Source organism: Hypanus sabinus, chromosome 5 (genome assembly GCF_030144855.1).
Source record: "Hypanus sabinus isolate sHypSab1 chromosome 5, sHypSab1.hap1, whole genome shotgun sequence".
Taxonomy (NCBI): Eukaryota; Metazoa; Chordata; class Chondrichthyes; order Myliobatiformes; family Dasyatidae; genus Hypanus; species Hypanus sabinus.
This window is the reverse complement of record NC_082710.1, coordinates 143,821,247-143,838,341: the sequence shown is the minus strand read 5'-3', so window position 1 is coordinate 143,838,341 and position 17,095 is coordinate 143,821,247. Positions and strand designations below refer to the sequence as shown.

General features: G+C 46.5%; 1 protein-coding gene across 1 annotated transcript in view; it reads right to left on the bottom strand.

Annotated features, from left to right (window-relative positions):
- The window catches only part of ubac2 (UBA domain containing 2), a 189,419-nt gene extending 183,011 nt beyond the window's left edge, over nucleotides 1–6,408 (bottom strand). The window contains exon 1 of the mRNA XM_059970503.1: nucleotides 6,275–6,408. Within this exon, the coding sequence (XP_059826486.1) occupies nucleotides 6,275–6,305 (31 nt within the window). The 5' untranslated portion in view covers nucleotides 6,306–6,408. The remainder of the gene's footprint in view (nucleotides 1–6,274) is intronic.
- Between the last annotated feature and the right edge of the window lie 10,687 nt (nucleotides 6,409–17,095).

Here is a 17,095-nt window from a genome sequence, read left to right as displayed (position 1 = left end):
ACCTATATATGCTCTTTGACAATAAACACAACTTTGACAAAATCATCTAATTAAACTGAAAATCTCTGGTTTGAAATCAGTGATCTAAATTTTTCTGCATCCTTCTGAACATGGCATACAAAGTGCAGTGAATACACCGGACAGTCAACTAACTTGCATCCTACCGTCATGGTAATATAATTCAATATTCCACAGTCTTGTTTTATTGCTCCTTTTTGTTGACGGACAATTTAAGTGTCAAAGCTACAGTGATTCGGAAACTCAATTTGTAAAAGCAATATGTCCAAATAGATGCATAAAGTGTGAAATAAGAAAGTTGCAAGGAACCTCTACGTATCGCAGGAGGAAAATAGAACACTGCTGGAGGAAGTCATCAGATCAGGCAGCAACTGTGAAGCCAAACAGATACAGGCAGCCTCTGGGTTATGCATGAGTTCCGTTCCTGAGTCCGTCTTTAAGACAGATTTGTACAGAATTCAGAACAAGTACATCCGGTATTATGTAGCTTCAGTTAGTCAAACGTTTGTCTTAGTATATATTTTTACCTTTCTATGCATATAAAACACTTAAGAAACGTATATATTCCAATAATTAAACCACTACATTGCTTAGTAATAATTGTGGCTTTAATTGGGGCAGCACCTTTCACATGCTCCATTATTCTCACTTTATCCGTTATCCTTTAAAATAGTTCTGATCGTTGACCAATTGTAGCCTAATGCTTTTCCAGTGACCGATGGCATTTCACCTCTTTCCAAACGCTTTATTATTTCCACTTTATTTTCAATCGCGATCGCTTCCCGTCAATGGAACAGAAACACTGCAGACGGCGGCTCCTGAGCTTTGCCGGCTCCCGAGGTCCGCTGGGTCCAAAGGACCACCGCATTGAGACAGGCTAAATGGGATAAGTGGGGGCTGTGCTGGGTTTGGGTATTTGATCCTCCACAATATTCCGCATGGGAATTTAAACTGGAGGTGGCAGTGTTTTTTTTTTACGAGGTCGAGTTGCGAGCTCGACATCAATCTGGTATGGGAACGGTCTATCACTGGATCGAACTTGGGAAACTCCGTTCTCCAGCCCAGTGCTGATCTAACTGAGCCACCAGCCGACCGGAACCGGGGGAGGGGGCCAGGGTCAGGGTGAACCTTACTAAGAAAAATTTAAGCCAAATACAAAGTTAAACACTCAACACAGTGTCAACGGCAACGACTGAAAATGGCGGATGGCGTTCTCCTTCCTCGGTTCGTAAGTACGAGTTGTCCGTAAATCAGATGTTCGTAACTTGGGGACTACCTGTAGTTAAAACATCTGCACATGCGTCTCTTCTGTAAACCACCAAATGTGCCTCAGGGGGTGCACTGTTTAATTGTTCAATCTGCTTTGCATTTTATGAAGTTCTACAGGGTTCACAAACTTTTTAGCACCACTGTATGTTAGGTACTGCTTTTATCAAGTAAGTAATAGCCCAATGGTTGTGTCCATTAGTGCCCCGTGTGTTGCATAAGCAAGAATGCTGGTGAGCAGAATATCCTCCTGTTTGAATAATTGTTCAACATCCCAAAATATTGACTCCCCCTTCCTATCTGTTTCTAGTTCCCTTGTAAATAACGACTCTTGAACCATGCTTTCATAGTTTATGAAGGGAACATAACAAAAGCAAAGATTCATTGCCTGGCAAAGTTGACTTATCCACCTGCAGAGTAAATTCTGTTGCCCTCAGTATGTTACACAATGTGTCTCCACATTTTCAGACATTTCATCCACTCATCTTTGAACTGAGTTACCAATGAGTAGAATTGCCTTGATTATTTGGTCACTCAGAACTTCCCTTATTGTAGGCTGAATCAGTTCTCCAATTGTACAGGGCCTTCCAGATTTAGCTACGAAACTTGGTATGAAGCACATGAACCATCACTGTTCTGTTGTGAAATGCTGGCAAACATGCTTTGAAGTGTTTTCCATTTCTGAACGTTTTCACAAAGTGATTGAAAATAAGTCAAGATCTTGCTTGCTTTATTAGAGTGTATTCTTTTTGAATGTTGAAGGAGCCTGAATGGTTTCATTGTCTCATTTGAAAAAAAACTTTTTCACACAGACACATTAGCTGCTGATGGCTGCTTGGTGCTGTATAAATCTATATTTCAAATCCTCCACTCTATACTGTTTACACTTTTTTATTTGGTCTGCTTCTGTCCTTTTCGTTATGGACTAATGACCTATTGTTTAAATCCAACCTCAGGTGTTGCCATCCATAAAGGGGAAAGTTATGATGGCATCACAGCTCAGGCAAAACCTGACTCGCTGCCTGAAGGTATGTAAAGTGGGGCTGTGATATCTTGGTTGGGCTGTAGGCTAGAGAAATATGGTCAAGACCATTCAAAAGGGCAGATTCTGAACTTTACTTCAATGAACACCACAGCCTAATTCACAGGAATTGTGTCATTGCATGATTAGTGTATGGTAGTGGTCGCCAACCCGTCGATCACAATCGACTGGTCGATCTTTGAGGCTTTCCCAGTAGATCCCGAAAAAAATGAAAAATAAATACACAAGTACTGTTGAGAGATTGTTTCTGGGTTGCAGGGTTTTAGTTCCGTTCTTTCTGTCAGTGTGCATGCGTGTAGCTCCCCCACACTACACAGTGTAATTCAGTGGTCCCTAACCACCGGGCCACAAGGAAACGATATGAGTCAGCTGCACCTTTCCTCATTCCCTGTCACGCCCACTGTTGAATTTGAATGCACGCGAGGCCATCAATCGCCTAAACGCAGATACCCTTGTGCCAGGGATCACTGGTTGGCCTCAGGTAACTGGCCGGATGGAAATGTCGTTGCTACTGGCCTGGAGTGCAGACAGATGGGCGCCGTCTCTAAACCTGTTTAGCACACCGAATGTTAGTGGGGAATGCAGTGCTAAAATATTCACAGACAACTGAATTCAGGCTCGGGGTTTCATAAGTAACAGAGTAGCTACCGCGCTGCGATCTACTGCCATTAGATTCTGCAAGGGGGGGCAGGCTCGTGTCCTAACACACTCCTCGCTCAGTCAGTCGCTCTCTCCGGACTTCAATCTCCAGCCCTGACTTTGTCCTCTCACCCCACCCACAACCAGCCGCACCTGGCCAAGGCGTCTGGTGGTGGGCAGGCGGGAGTTTGAGCCCAGAGGCTGTTGAATGAGGCAATGAAGCCCTCAAAACTGCTTCGGTACCTTGAGTCCAAACACCCTGCACTTAAACACAAACCCGTTGAGTTTTTTCAGCAGAACAAACGTGAGCAAGCAGGACAGAAGATAAGTGCCGAGAGCCGCAAAAAATAAATTGCGGAATAGACGGGACATAAGGAACCTGCTTTGAGCATCGCTGTATTCCATTCGTGATTGACACCCCCCACCCCGCCGACAGCCGGTCCACAAGAACATTGTCAATATTAAACCAGTTCGCAGTGCATGAAAGGACGGGTACCCCTGGTGTTTATACATTATTTCTACTTCCGGGTTGCGGGGTTTTACTTCCAGTCTTTTCTGCCTCGGTGCACATGCATGTAACTAATTGATCTGAGGTTGATCTTGCCTTTCTCTAAGGCCGAGGTAGAGGATCTTGGGCTTAAAAAGGTTGGTGACCACTAGTGTATGGGAATCATACCAGCTAACACAACTACCTTGTGAATGGCAATAATGTGTGGACCAGGCCTGGAAATAACATGATTCAGTCTGGATTTCTCATGATATGCCAAACACAGAAGTGTCACATTGCTTTTCAGAACTATAACACATTTCAAGCAAAGCCTAAGAGAGCAGTGGGTTAGCAAGGGATGAGGTGATTACGTGATCATTGCAATTAATTATGAGGCACCAAGGATCAAATGCTTATAAGTAATTCAATTCTCAAATTAAGCCTGTAATTCTTCAGCTGTCCCCTTTGTTACTGAGCACAACCCTACCACCCCAGGGGAGTTTGGGGGGGGGGGGGGGAGAGGGGGGGGTGATATCACTCACTTTGGAAACAGTTTAGAATGTTATGGGCCAAATGTGGGCAAATCTTAGGTGAACACCTTGGTTGGAAGGATTGGTTCAAATTGTGTATGACTCGATAATGTATTTCACTAAACTGTTGAGTGTTTCCAACATTTGCAACTTATATTCATTTTGGCAAGTTTAAGTTATGGATAAAGTTGACAGTTACATAAATGCAGACATAGCTTGAGATACACATTTCTTCCACAGCAATCATACTATGAGTAGGACATCTGTATCAGACAGTTTGACTGTGCAAACACCCACAAAGGAAATTAAGCAGCTATAAGCAGAGGACTAAACCTACATTAGAATGCTTTAAATAATTTAAAAGTCATTCACACCATTACATAGATCTTCCTCTTTATCTTGAAGGTAAAACGCAAGGAGTCATGGAACAGAAGAGGCACAGAAGCAGATCCCTTGGCCCATATAGTATATGAAGAACTATTATTCTACTGGCACCTTAAAACCAGTTGCTTCGGGCAGATGAGGCACATCAGCTGTGGTTGACAGCTCATCTAGAAGGAAAAGGAAAACTCTGATCTCAAACCTCCACTAGCTTATGGCTATACCCACCCATGGGGACGGCTTCAGGCATAAACCCCAAGCTGGAGTCCCCAAGTCAGTCCTACACTGAGTTCAATGCTGACTGTATGTCTCTGCCATTCCTTTGGGTTCACCAGATGCTTGTAGTGGCGGAGGAGCTTGCTACATGGGCAACAGCTTGCTCTCCATATTGTACTGCCCAGGCTTGCATATTAGACAGCTAGGATGTTCATGGTCAACTCTGACTGAAGGAGGCCTTCCCTATCACCCTCATTCACCACTTCCACTGATAGCTCGTTCCACACTCTCACCACTCTGAGTGAAGTTCCCCGCAACTTTCCCCTTAAAATTTCACTTTTCAACCTCAACACATGGCCCAATCTCACCCAAGCAACCTTAGTGGAAAAAGCCTGCTTGCATACATCCTTTCTATATCCCTCAATTTCTATCAAATCTCCACTCCATCTTCTACACTCCAGGGAATAAAGTCCTAACCTGTTCAACCTTTCCCTATAACCCAGGTTCTCAAATACTGAAAATATCCTTGTAAATTTTCTCTGCAGTCTTCCAATCTTCTTGACATCTTTCCTTTACGTAGGTGACCAGAACTGCACACAAATACTCAAAACTAGGCCTCGGCGTCCTCTTATAAAACTTCAACATAACATTCTGACTCCTCCATTCAAAACTTCAATTTATGAAGGCCAATGTGCTGAGAACTCTTTACAACCCTAATCTACTGGTGACACCACTTCCAAAGAATTCAAGGTAGCATTATTTACTTCAGGTGTTCCTAGTGCATTTTTAAAGGGTAGACACTCCAGTACTATCATTAACTCAGCAGACTGCCGGGTCTACAAAAAACAAAGGAGTAATGTCTAAATGTCCTTGCTTTGATTTTGAATGAAAAATAAACATTGACCAGGAAGAGATGTGCACTACATCCTTCAAACAGAAGAACTTCGATAGAGTATCCACATCAGTATATGGCCAAAACTTTTTTTTATGGAGCTGTAATGAATGAAACTCCACAAACCATTTGTGCAAAGAGAGTTTCCATTATACAGAAACAAATGACCAGACATTATATTGCTGGTGATACTGGTTAGAGTAAAACCTGAGTGCAAGTGATCAGGGAGAATTCCTTCCAGATTATTGACTGGGAGCGTGTACAATTGTTCAGGTACAGAGAAAACCACATCTCAAAGATGGTAAATCTGGCAATGTGCTGCTCCCTCAATACCATCCCTCCGCTTCTAAAGAGGCGCTCCCTCAGCACTGCCGCTCAGAATGAAAGACGCTCCCTCAGCACTGCCGCCCAGAATGGAAGGCGCTCCCTCAGCACTACCGCTCAGAATGAAAGACGCTCCCTTAGCACTGCCGCCCAGAATGGAAGGCGCTCCCTCAGCACTACCGCTCAGAATGAAAGGCGCTCCCTCAGCACTGCCGCTCCAGTTTATACTGTGAAGCGGAATATAAAACTATAGCGGACCTCGGGGGGCGGGGTGGTGTGTGAGGGAGCGACTCCTCGGCCTTGGCCGAGTCCACTGCATCAACTTCTGTCACAGGCCGCGGGCGTGGAGAAGCTCAGCGCCCGGATCCCGGAAACCGCCGGGCTCGAGAACAGCTTCCTTGCCCAGGCCCAGAAACCGTGTCCTCGCCTGCGCCCAGCCCCCGCCATACTCCGCCTCAGCCCCGGGCCCCACTACTCACACAGGCCGCTGGAGCCGGTGCCGCTCAGCATCGTCCCATCGACCACGCCCCGTCAGCCAGACCCGCCCAGATTCTGGCCACGCCTCCCCATCAACCTCGACCCGACCTCTGCTGCCGTGTGTCGTCAGCCACACCCCTCCGCCAGTTTGGACCCGCCTCCGTTGCTAGCCACACCCCTCCACCAATGCCCCTCCCCTTCTTCGCCTTGCCGCCAGTGAGCTGGCTGATCAAGGTCACTGACACACTCACTGTCTCATTCACTTACGTTGGCATTTATCCACGGACACAATCACCTGCATTCTCACTGCTCTCTTTTTAACAAAACAACAAAAATTTATTGACACCAAAGTGCATGAAATACAAACATCAGGTATTTCCAAGACAGTGAATAAATCCAAGTTAAAAGATGTTTATTACTGTCTATAAAGCAGTCAATTCTTTGGGGAGGGGCTACCATTCCAGAAAATCCCCCACAGTACCCAGAGCTCCGTCTCCGACACCTGGGCATAAACATATCCCCAAAGAGGGGTAAACCCCACTCACCCCACTGACTCTGCTGCTCACTGACACACTCCAGAGTTAATCCCTGGTCACTCACTGACCATCCCCAGCTCACACTACATTATCTCTGACTACTATGCTCTCATCGATGAATGATTGTACTCATTCAGAAGCTGGAGAGAATACACTCAGCAACATACTCACTCATATGTTTTTACAGAGGTTTTTTCCACCCCAGTTGTGTGAAGTGACTGCTGAGGCCAGGACGAGAAACACAGATTCCTCCTCCTACAGGTGCAGGTCATGTCTGAGAGGGCAGGAGGCTGGTTAGTTTGGTGCACACTTCCACCATTGACAGTGGGCTTGGGAATTCTGTCGGTGTATGGCCTTGGCATTCTCAGTCGCATCCCGATTGCTCCTCCACTTGGAGAAGCCACAGTTCCCTGGAGTCATGTTGATGTGGCATCTCTTCTAGGGGGCTTTGAGCATATCCTTGAATCTTTCACACATTCAGTTGGGAACACACTTGTCATTTCTAGACACAATGACACATGCACGCGCGCACACACTCATCTTAGTGAAACACAATTACTAATCACAATCACTGATACATTTGTTGATCGATCCACAGACATAACTACGCTTGTCTGCACTCATGGGCATATTCACATATTGATACAATCACTCCCTCACTGTCACCGTCACTAACATACTAACAAGCCTCAGTGACAGAACCCTCCCTGAGACACATTACTTGCTCTAATGACCTACATATTTACCAACAGACTTGCTGTTTGACACACACTCACTGATACAGGCCTTCACTGGCACCACTGACTCATCTCACACTCAGTGACAGATTTACTCACCGATACAATCACTATCGCAATCACCGAGACACAGACATTGAGACAATGGCAGCGGCTGTCAGAGGCCTCTGCACTCGAGCGAAATCTCTCAGTGGCGAAGAGTTCGCTGCTGATTCCCGAGTCGGTGAGACTCGAGACTGTAACATTGAAACAGGGAGCTGTTGGTCTCTCCTCTCACTGTGGATGGGGTAATACTTCTCTCTCCCTCGTTAGTGGTGGATAGAGCCTGTGGAATGCCAAACTGTTGAGATGAACAGTGGTTTTTGATGGACTCAAGACCATGGTCTCTTTGCTATTGCTTGCAAGGCGGATGGTGGGGTTGGGGGAGGGGGGCTGATGCTTTCAGCAGGAACAAGTGGGGGAAGAGGGGAAGGTTGATGCTTTGCTGGTGCTTGTGCATGGGGGGGTACTTTGGGGTTCTAACATTTTTCTGTCATTCATTCTTTGGGGTTTTGCTTCTGTTTTGCCTGTGAAGAGTAAGAATTTCAGGTTGTACACTGCATGCATTCTCTGATATTAAATGGAACCACTAAATGGAACCATTAAACTTGTCAATCAACCCCCTCACCCACCCCCAGTCATAGTCACACTCATGGACACATTGACCCTATCACTCCCTGACTGGAAGACACTGACATCACTCACTGATCAGCATAAAATCAGATTCATTTAAGTGCCACGTGCATCAAGCTATACAGTGAAATGTGTTGTTTGCATTAACAACTAAGGATGCACTGGGGGCAGCCTGGAAGAGTCACCACACATTCCAGTGCCAACATAGCATGCCACGTTCATAGAACACACAAACTACAATGACAGCACCAACAGAACAACAGGAAAACAAGCCCCTTACCTCCCACCCACCCATGCGCTCACACAGACAGCCCTCGAACTCCAGGACAGGCTGTGTCCCAGCCTCCAGCCTCCAATAGACTGGGGCTCGCAGACATTGGGCCTTTGACTTCCCCAGTAGACTCTCAGCAGCTTTCTGTAGCTGCACGGGGGAAAGCACCTTCTGACCGGTTGCATCACCCTCTTGCATGGAGGCTCCGATGCACAGGGTCCCAAGAGGTGCAGAGGGTTGTAGACTCCGCCGCCTCCATCACAGGAACAACACTCCCCACCATTGAGGACATCTTCAATAGGTGGCATCCATCAGTCAGGACCCTCACCATCTGGGACATGCCCTCTTCTCAATAATGCCATCATGGAGGATGTACGGGAGCCTGAAGACCCAGGCACAGTGACGTTAGGACAGCTTCTCCCCCCACCCCCGCCATCAGATTTCTGAACAGTGGATGAACTCACGAACACTACCATATTATTCTTGTTTGCAATATTCATTTATTTTGTGATTTATTGTAACTTTATGTCGGTGCACCTCACTGCTCCCACCAAGGTGGGAATCAAAGCCAGGTCTATGGAGCAGGGAGGCAGCAGGACTATTTGCTGCAGCCTTGAGAGAACCCCAGACCTTGCCAAAAATATCCATATCTATTTCTGATTTCCACAATCCACAGTATTTTGCAATGTCTTTTTGAACTGTTGGCAGAATGTTTCAATGACTAGTGGCAGAACCAAGGTTGGACTTTCACAGTGAGCTATGGGGAGTTTTGTCGAACAGAGTACATGGTTTCCTGAAACTGGCGTTGCAGGTAGACAGAGTGGTGAAGATAGCTTTTGACACGCTGGCCTTCAACAGTCAGAGCTTTGATTCTCAAAGGTAGGATGTTGTGTTGCAATTGTAGAAGATGTTGGCGAGGCCACGTTTGGAATATAGTGTTCAGCTTGGACCACGCTGCTCCAGGAAAGATGTTACTAAGTGGAAAGAGTGGAGAGGAGATTTGCAGGGATGCTGCCAGGACTCAAGGAGAGTTACGGAGACAAGTTGGAACTTCTTTCATTGGAGTGTAAGAGACTGAATTGTGATCTTACAGAGGTGTAAAAAAATCATGAGGGGCATAGACAGGGTGAATACACTCAGTCTTTTTCCCAGGGTTGGGGAATCAAGAACCAGCAGGCATAGGTTTAAAGTGAGAAGGAAGAAATTTATTAAGAGCTTGAGGGGTAACTTTTCCACCCAGCGAGTGTTCTGTCTATGGAACAAGCTGCCAGAGGAAGTGGTTGAGGCAGGTACATCAACATTTAAGAGTTACTTGGACAGGTACATAATGGGAAAGGTTAAAGGGATACGGGCCAAATGCAAATGGGACTAGATTAGACGGAATCTTGGTCAGCATGGGCTGATGGGGCTGTTTCTATGCTGTAATGTCTCTTTAAGTGTCCTTTATCACGTACTAAATGCTTTGCAACGAGTGTCCTCCTGTGTAATTGAATTGAACTGAAGTCAGTGCAGCTAAATTTCAGCAGTAGGATTTGCAATCAGCAAATCCAAATGTATTGCATATTTAACCTTCACACCCAATGATAAACATCATTCCTTTCCTTTCCTCTGTAAATACATACTAAATATAATGAAAATAAGAATAATTGGTGTACTGCCAAAACCATTAAGTTTCCCAATAAGAATATGTGACATCCTCTGGAAAATATGTTCACCAGGAAAAAGGTTCAACCTTTTATGGTACTTAGCGCCATCAGTTTGAGTTGAGCAAATAATTACTAATGAGCCAAATCATTTCTGAGACAATGTAGAAGCAGCTTCATACATTATTGCTCAGGATGTATCTGACAACTATTGCTCCGATTATCACACACTTAGTATTTTTGACATTGTCCCTGTTGACCCTCACCAATTTTATTGATTCACCAAGGAAAGGATCCTGTCTAGATGCATCACAGCTCGGTATAGCATCTGTTCCACCCGTGACCGCAAGAAACTGCAGAGAGTTGTAGACACAGCTCAGCGCATCACAGAAACCAGCCTCCCCTCCGTGGATTCTAACTACACTTCCTTCTGTCTTGGCAAAGCAGTCAACATCATCAAAGACCCCACCCTCTGAGACATTTTCCTTTCTCCTCCCTCTTATCTGACAGAAAAGCACTAGAGATTCTGCAGAGGCTGGAAATCAGGACTAGGCAACGTACAGAAAATGCTGGAGGAATTCAGCTGGTCAAGTGGCAGTTATGGAAATGAATAAACAGTCAATGTTTCAAGATGAGACCCTTCTTCAGGACAAGATACAAAAGCCTGAAAGCACATACCACCAGGCCCAAGGATAGTTTCCAATCCCCACTATTATGAGACTATTGAGTGGTCCCCTAATATGACAGATGGATTCTTGATATCGCAATCGACCTTGTTAGGGCTTTGCCGTATTGTCAACCTGTAATGCACATTGTCTGTAATTGTAACATAATATTCTAGTGTTATTGCTTTTCCCTTGCACTACCTCAGTGCTCTGATGTGGTGAAATGATCTGTATGGATGGCATACAAAACAAAGTTTCTCACTGTACCTTGGCACATGTGACAATAATAAACCAATTTACCAACCTCTCAAAGTCAAAATCAAAGAAAATGTTTCATCAAAGTACATATGTGTCACCGTATACTAACTTGAAATAATTTTCTTGCAGGTATTGACTGGAAAATAAAGAAATACAACAGAATTTATGAAAAACTATACATAAATGAACACTGACAACCAATGTGCAAATAGTTAAAAAGAAAACAGTAAATAAATAATATGAGTTGTAGATCTTTGAAAGTGAGTTGATTGGCTGTGGAGTCGGTTCAGTATTGAGGAGAGTGAGGTTATCCACGCTGGTTCCAGAGCCTAATATCTGCAGGATAATAAACATTCCCGAACCTGGTGGTGTGGGACTTCAGGCTTCTGTATCTCCTGCCTGATAGTAGTAGTGAGGAGAAAGCCTGGCCTGGATGATGTGAGTCCTCGATGACAGTGGCTGCGTTCCTGCAGCAGTGCTCCTTGTATATGCGCTCACCAATAGGAAGGACTTGGTCCGGGATGGACTAGACTGTATCCACCACTTTTTTGTAGACTTCTTTGTTCCTGGGCATTGGCATTTCCATACCAGGCTATGAGGCAACCTGTCAGGATACTCTGCACTGTGCATCTATAGAAACTTGTTAAAGTTTTAGATGACATGCCAAATCCACCCGAACTTCCAAGAAAGCCGAGGTTCTATCACACCTTCTTTGTACTGGTCTCAGGACAGATCCCTTTAATATGGTAACGCAGAGGAACTTAAAATTACTATTAAAGTTAAAGGTACGGTTGTGGTGTTCCTGTAGAAAATGAGTATACTTATGAATACTTATAATAGAGTCACAGAAACAAGCCCTTCGGCCCATCTAGTCCATGCACAACCATTTAAACTGCCTCGACGCATTGAACTGCACCCAGGCCATAGCCCTCCATACCCCTGCTATCCACATACCTATCCAAACTTCTCTCAAACCAAGAAATTGAGCTCACACACACCACTTGCACAGGCAGCTCGTTCCACACTTACATGACTCTGAGTGAAGAAGTTTCCCTTTAATGTTCCTCTTGAACTTTTTCCTTTTCATTCCACGTGTGAGGTATTGCACTGTGGAAGGACAAACCAAAGTAGAACATACAAGGTAAATGGTAGGACACTGAGGAGTGCAGTAGAACAGAGGGATCTGAGAATACAGATACAAAATTCCCTAAAAGTGGCATCACAGGTAGATAGGGCAGTAAAGAGAGCTTTTGGCACATTGGCCTTTATAAATCAAAGTATTAAGTATAAGAGTTGGAATGTTATGGTGAGGTTGTATAAGACATTGGTGAGGCCGAATTTGGAGTATTGTGAGCGGTTTTGGTACCAAATTACAGGAAGGATTTTAAAAAGGTTGAAAGAGTGCGGAGAAGGTTTACAAGGATGTTGCCGGGACTTGAGAAATTGAGTTACAGAGAAAGGTTGAATAGGTTAGGACTTTATTCCCTGGAGCATAGAAGAATGAGGGGTGATTTGATAGAGGTATATAAAATTATGATGGGTACAGATAGAGTGAATGCAAGCAGGCTTTTTCCACTGAGGCCAGGGGAGAGAAAAAAACAGAGGACATGGGTTAAGGGTGAAAAGGGAAACGTTTAAAGGGAACATTAAGAGGAGCTTCTTCACACAGAGAGTGGTGGGAGTGTGGAATGAGCTGCCAGTTGAAGTGGTGAATGCACACTCACTTTTAACATTTAAGAAAAACTTGGACAGGTACATGGATGAGAGGGGTATGGAGGGGTATGGTCCAGGTGCAGGTCAGTGGGACTAGGCAGAAAAATGGTTTGGCACAGCCAAGAAGGGCCAAAAGGCTTGTTTCTGTGTATTAATGTCCTATGGTAAATCCATGACCTCTATTGTAGTCCCATACAATCTTAGGTGTAAAAAGCCTGTTTGCATTTACCCCAGCTATAACCTCATAACTTTGTATACCTCTATCAAGTTTCACCTCAATCTTTTACATTCCAAGGAATAAAGTTTTAACCTGTTCAATCTTTCCTTATAACTCAGATCCTCCAGTCCCGGCAACATCCTTGTAAATTTTCTCTGTAACCTTTCTAACCCTAACCCTAACCCTAACCCACAAACCCTAAACCCTACCTAAGGATCACCTATCCTTAGATAGGTGACCAAAATGGCACACAAAACTCCAAATTAGTCATCACCAATGTCTTATAGAGCTTCAATATAACATCCCATCTGTACTGAGTACTTGGGTCTATGAAAGCTTGTGTGCCAAAATCTTTCTTCACGACCCTATCTACCTCTGACGCTACTTTCAAGGAATTATGGGCCTGTATTCCCAGATTCCTTTGTTGAACCACACTCCTCGGTGTCCTACCGCTCATTGTGTAAAACCCACCCAGGTTGGTCCCAAAGTGCAACGCCTTGCACTTGTCGGCATTAAATTGGCTCTGCCATTTTTCCAGCTGCTCCAGATCCCGCTACAAGCTCTGATAGTCTTCCTTGCTGTCCACTGCACCCCCAATCTTGGTGCCATCTGCAAATTTGCTTATCCAATTAGCCACATTATCCCTGTGGCACTCCAGGAGTTCCAGAGCTGCAGTCAGAGAGGCAACCATCTACTTTCACTGACATGAGAAAATCTGCAGACGGTGGAAATCCGAGGCAACACCCACAAAATGCTGGAGGGACTCAGCAGGCCAAGCAGCATCCGTGCAAAAGAGGAATCAGTCGATGTTTTGGGACAAGACTGGTCTTAGCCTGAAACATCAACTGTTTACTCTTTTCCACAGATGCCACCTGGCTGCTGAGTTCCTCCAGAATTTTGTGTGTGACCTACTACCACTCTCTGGCTTCTCCCACAAAGACAATGTCTAATCCAACTTACTACCTCATCGTGAATGCTGAGCAAGTGAACCTTCTTGACTAAACTCCATGTGGGACCTTCTCAAACGTCCAGAGCCTTGCCTTCATCAACTTTCCTGTAAACTTCCTCAAAAAACTGTACAAGATTGGTTAGACATGACCTACGATGCACAAAGCATGCTAGCTATCCAATCAAATCAGTCCTTGTCTATCCAAATACTCACATATGCTATCCGTTAGAACACCTTCCAACAACATTACTACAACTGACGTCAGACTCGCGGGCCTATTAATTTCCCGTTTATTTTTAGAACCTTTCTTGAACAGCAGAACCACATTAATTATCCTCTAATCCTCACCTGCCACTAAGGATGATTTAAATAAGCACCAAGCACATCCTTCCCTCCCGCCCCCACTTTCTGCTTTCCGCAGGGATGGCTCCCGATGCGACTCCCTTGCCCATTCATCCCCCCCCCCCCACTAATCTCCCTCCTGGCATGCTGAACACCTGCCCCTACACTTCCTCTCTCACTATCATTCAGGGCCCCAAACACTCCTTCAAGATGAGGCGACACTTCACCTTGAAGTCTGCTGGGGTCATATACTGTGACCGGTGCTGCCGGTGCGGCCTCCAGTGTATCGGTGAGACCCGATGTGGATTAGGAGACCACTTTGCCGAGCGCCTAAAAAGCAGGATGCCCCTGTGGCCATCCATTTTAATTCCCACTCTGATATACCTCCTCCACTGCCAGGATAAGGCCACACTCAGTTTGGAGGAACGACACCTTATATTCCGTTAGGGTAGCCTCCAACCTGATGGCACGAACATCAGTTTCTCTAAATTCCGGTAGTGCAACCCCCCCCCCACCCCCCACCTCCTTCACCATTCCCCATCCCCTTTTCCCTCTCTCACCTTCTCGCCTTGCCCACCCATCAACTCCCTCTGGTGATCCTCCCTCCTTTTCTTTCTTCCATGATTTTTTGTCCTCTTCTGTCAGTCTTCCCTTTCTCCAGCCCTGTGTTTCTTTCACCAATCAACTTCCCAGCTCTTTACTTCATCCCTCCCGCTCCAGGTTTCACCTATCACCTTGTGTTTCTTTCTCCCTCCCGCCCCCCCACACCTTTTAAATCCAGTCCTCAGCTTTTTCCCTCCAGTCCTGCCAAAGGGTCTCAGCCCAAAATGTCAACTGTTTACTCTTTTCCACAGATGCTGCCTGTCCTGCTGAGTTCCTCCAGCATTTTGTGTGCGAAACTTAAATACAGCTGTGAGGGCCCCTGCAGTTTCTGCACTTGTCTCCTGCAGGGTCCAAAGGAACACCTTGTCAGGCCCTGGGGGATTTTCCACCCTAATTTGCCTCAAGACAGCAAACACCACCTCTTCGAATCTCTCAGCCCATGACCTCGCTGCTGCCTTGCCTCACTTCTACAGATCCTGCATCAATCTCCTATGAACCAATTCAAGATCTCCTCCATCTCTTTTGGCTCCACACACAGATTACCACTCTGATCTTCCAGAAGACCAATTTTGTCCATTGCAATCCTTTTACTTTTAACATGTCTGCAGAATCTCTTAGGATTCTCCCTCACCTGGTTTGCTAGGGCAACCTCATGCCTTTGTTTAGCCCTCCTGATTTCCTTTCTAAGTGCTCTCTTGCATTTTTTATACACCACAAGCACCTCATTTGTTTCAACTTGTCTGTACCTGCTAAGCACCTCCTTCTTTCAGTGGAGTTAAGATGGCACCCAAGTGGCTGCCATTTCAAGCTTATCTGCGGAAAAAACAGCTTAATTCCTCTCTTTAATGCCTCTTTTTCCCTTTTCAAGGTGGTTAGTTTTCTATTGAGGTCCGAACCTGTAAGTGGCACACTAACTGCAGATTTTCTATGGTGGATGAGTTCCCATTGCTGGATATTCTCCAGGCGCATCTCGGAAGATGGTGCCTCCGGGGTGCGGCCCTGTGGATAACTGATTCCAGGCCGGTGTTGTCGACTGAGGCATCGTGGAGGAATGGGACATTGGGACTTCGCTGTGGCGGATGTATGGAAAAGCAAAGCGGCAGACTGTAATATCATAACAGCGACAGTCAGTCTCCCCTTTCGCTGTGAAAATGGGCGACATTTCTCTGTGCCTTGTTAACGAGAGGGAGGGCCTGTGGCATGAATCCGTTGGAGCCTGTGACATACAGTCTGTAGTTCGATCGAGTGAGCTAGCACCTTCCTCTCCCTGATAAAACTTCAGGACAGGAGCATCAGGACAAGCTACCATGAGGAGAAGCTCAGAGATGTGATGAGGGGCCATGATCTAATAAGTTTCCCACAGATGAAAGTGTTGAGGAAAATTGAAACATAGAGGCAAATGCAGATGAAAGCGAGCGGTTCTTGAGAGGCCACTGGGTTTGAGTCACTGCCCTGGGAGAGGACACGGGGTTCCAGTCACTGCCCTGGGAGAGGACACGGGGTTCGAGTCACTGCCCTCGGAGAGGACACGGGGTTGGAGTCACTGCCCTCGGAGAGGACACGGGGTTCCAGTCACCGCCCTGGGAGAGGACACGGGGTTCCAGTCACTGCCCTGGGAGAGGACACGGGGTTCCAGTCACTGCCCTGGGAGAGGACACGGGGTTCGAGTCACTGCCCTCGGAGAGGACACGGGGTTCCAGTCACTGCCCTCGGAGAGGACACGGGGTTCCAGTCACTGCCCTCGGAGAGGACACGGGGTTGGAGTCACTGCCCTCGGAGAGGACACGGGGTTCCAGTCACCGCCCTGGGAGAGGACACGGGGTTCCAGTCACTGCCCTGGGAGAGGACACGGGGTTCCAGTCACTGCCCTGGGAGAGGACACGGGGTTCGAGTCACTGCCCTCGGAGAGGACACGGGGTTCCAGTCACTGCCCTCGGAGAGGACACGGGGTTCCAGTCACTGCCCTCGGAGAGGACACGGGGTTCCAGTCTCTGCCCTCGGAGAGGACACGGGGCTCGAGTCACTGCCCTGGGAGAGGACACGGGGTTCGAGTCACTGCCCTGGGAGAGGACACGGGGTTCCAGTCACTGCCCTGGGAGAGGACACGGGGTTCCAGTCACTGCCCTCGGAGAGGACATGGGGCTCGAGTCACTGCCCTGGGAGAGGACACGGGGTTCGAGTCACTGCCCTCGGAGAGGACACGGGGTTCCAGTCCCT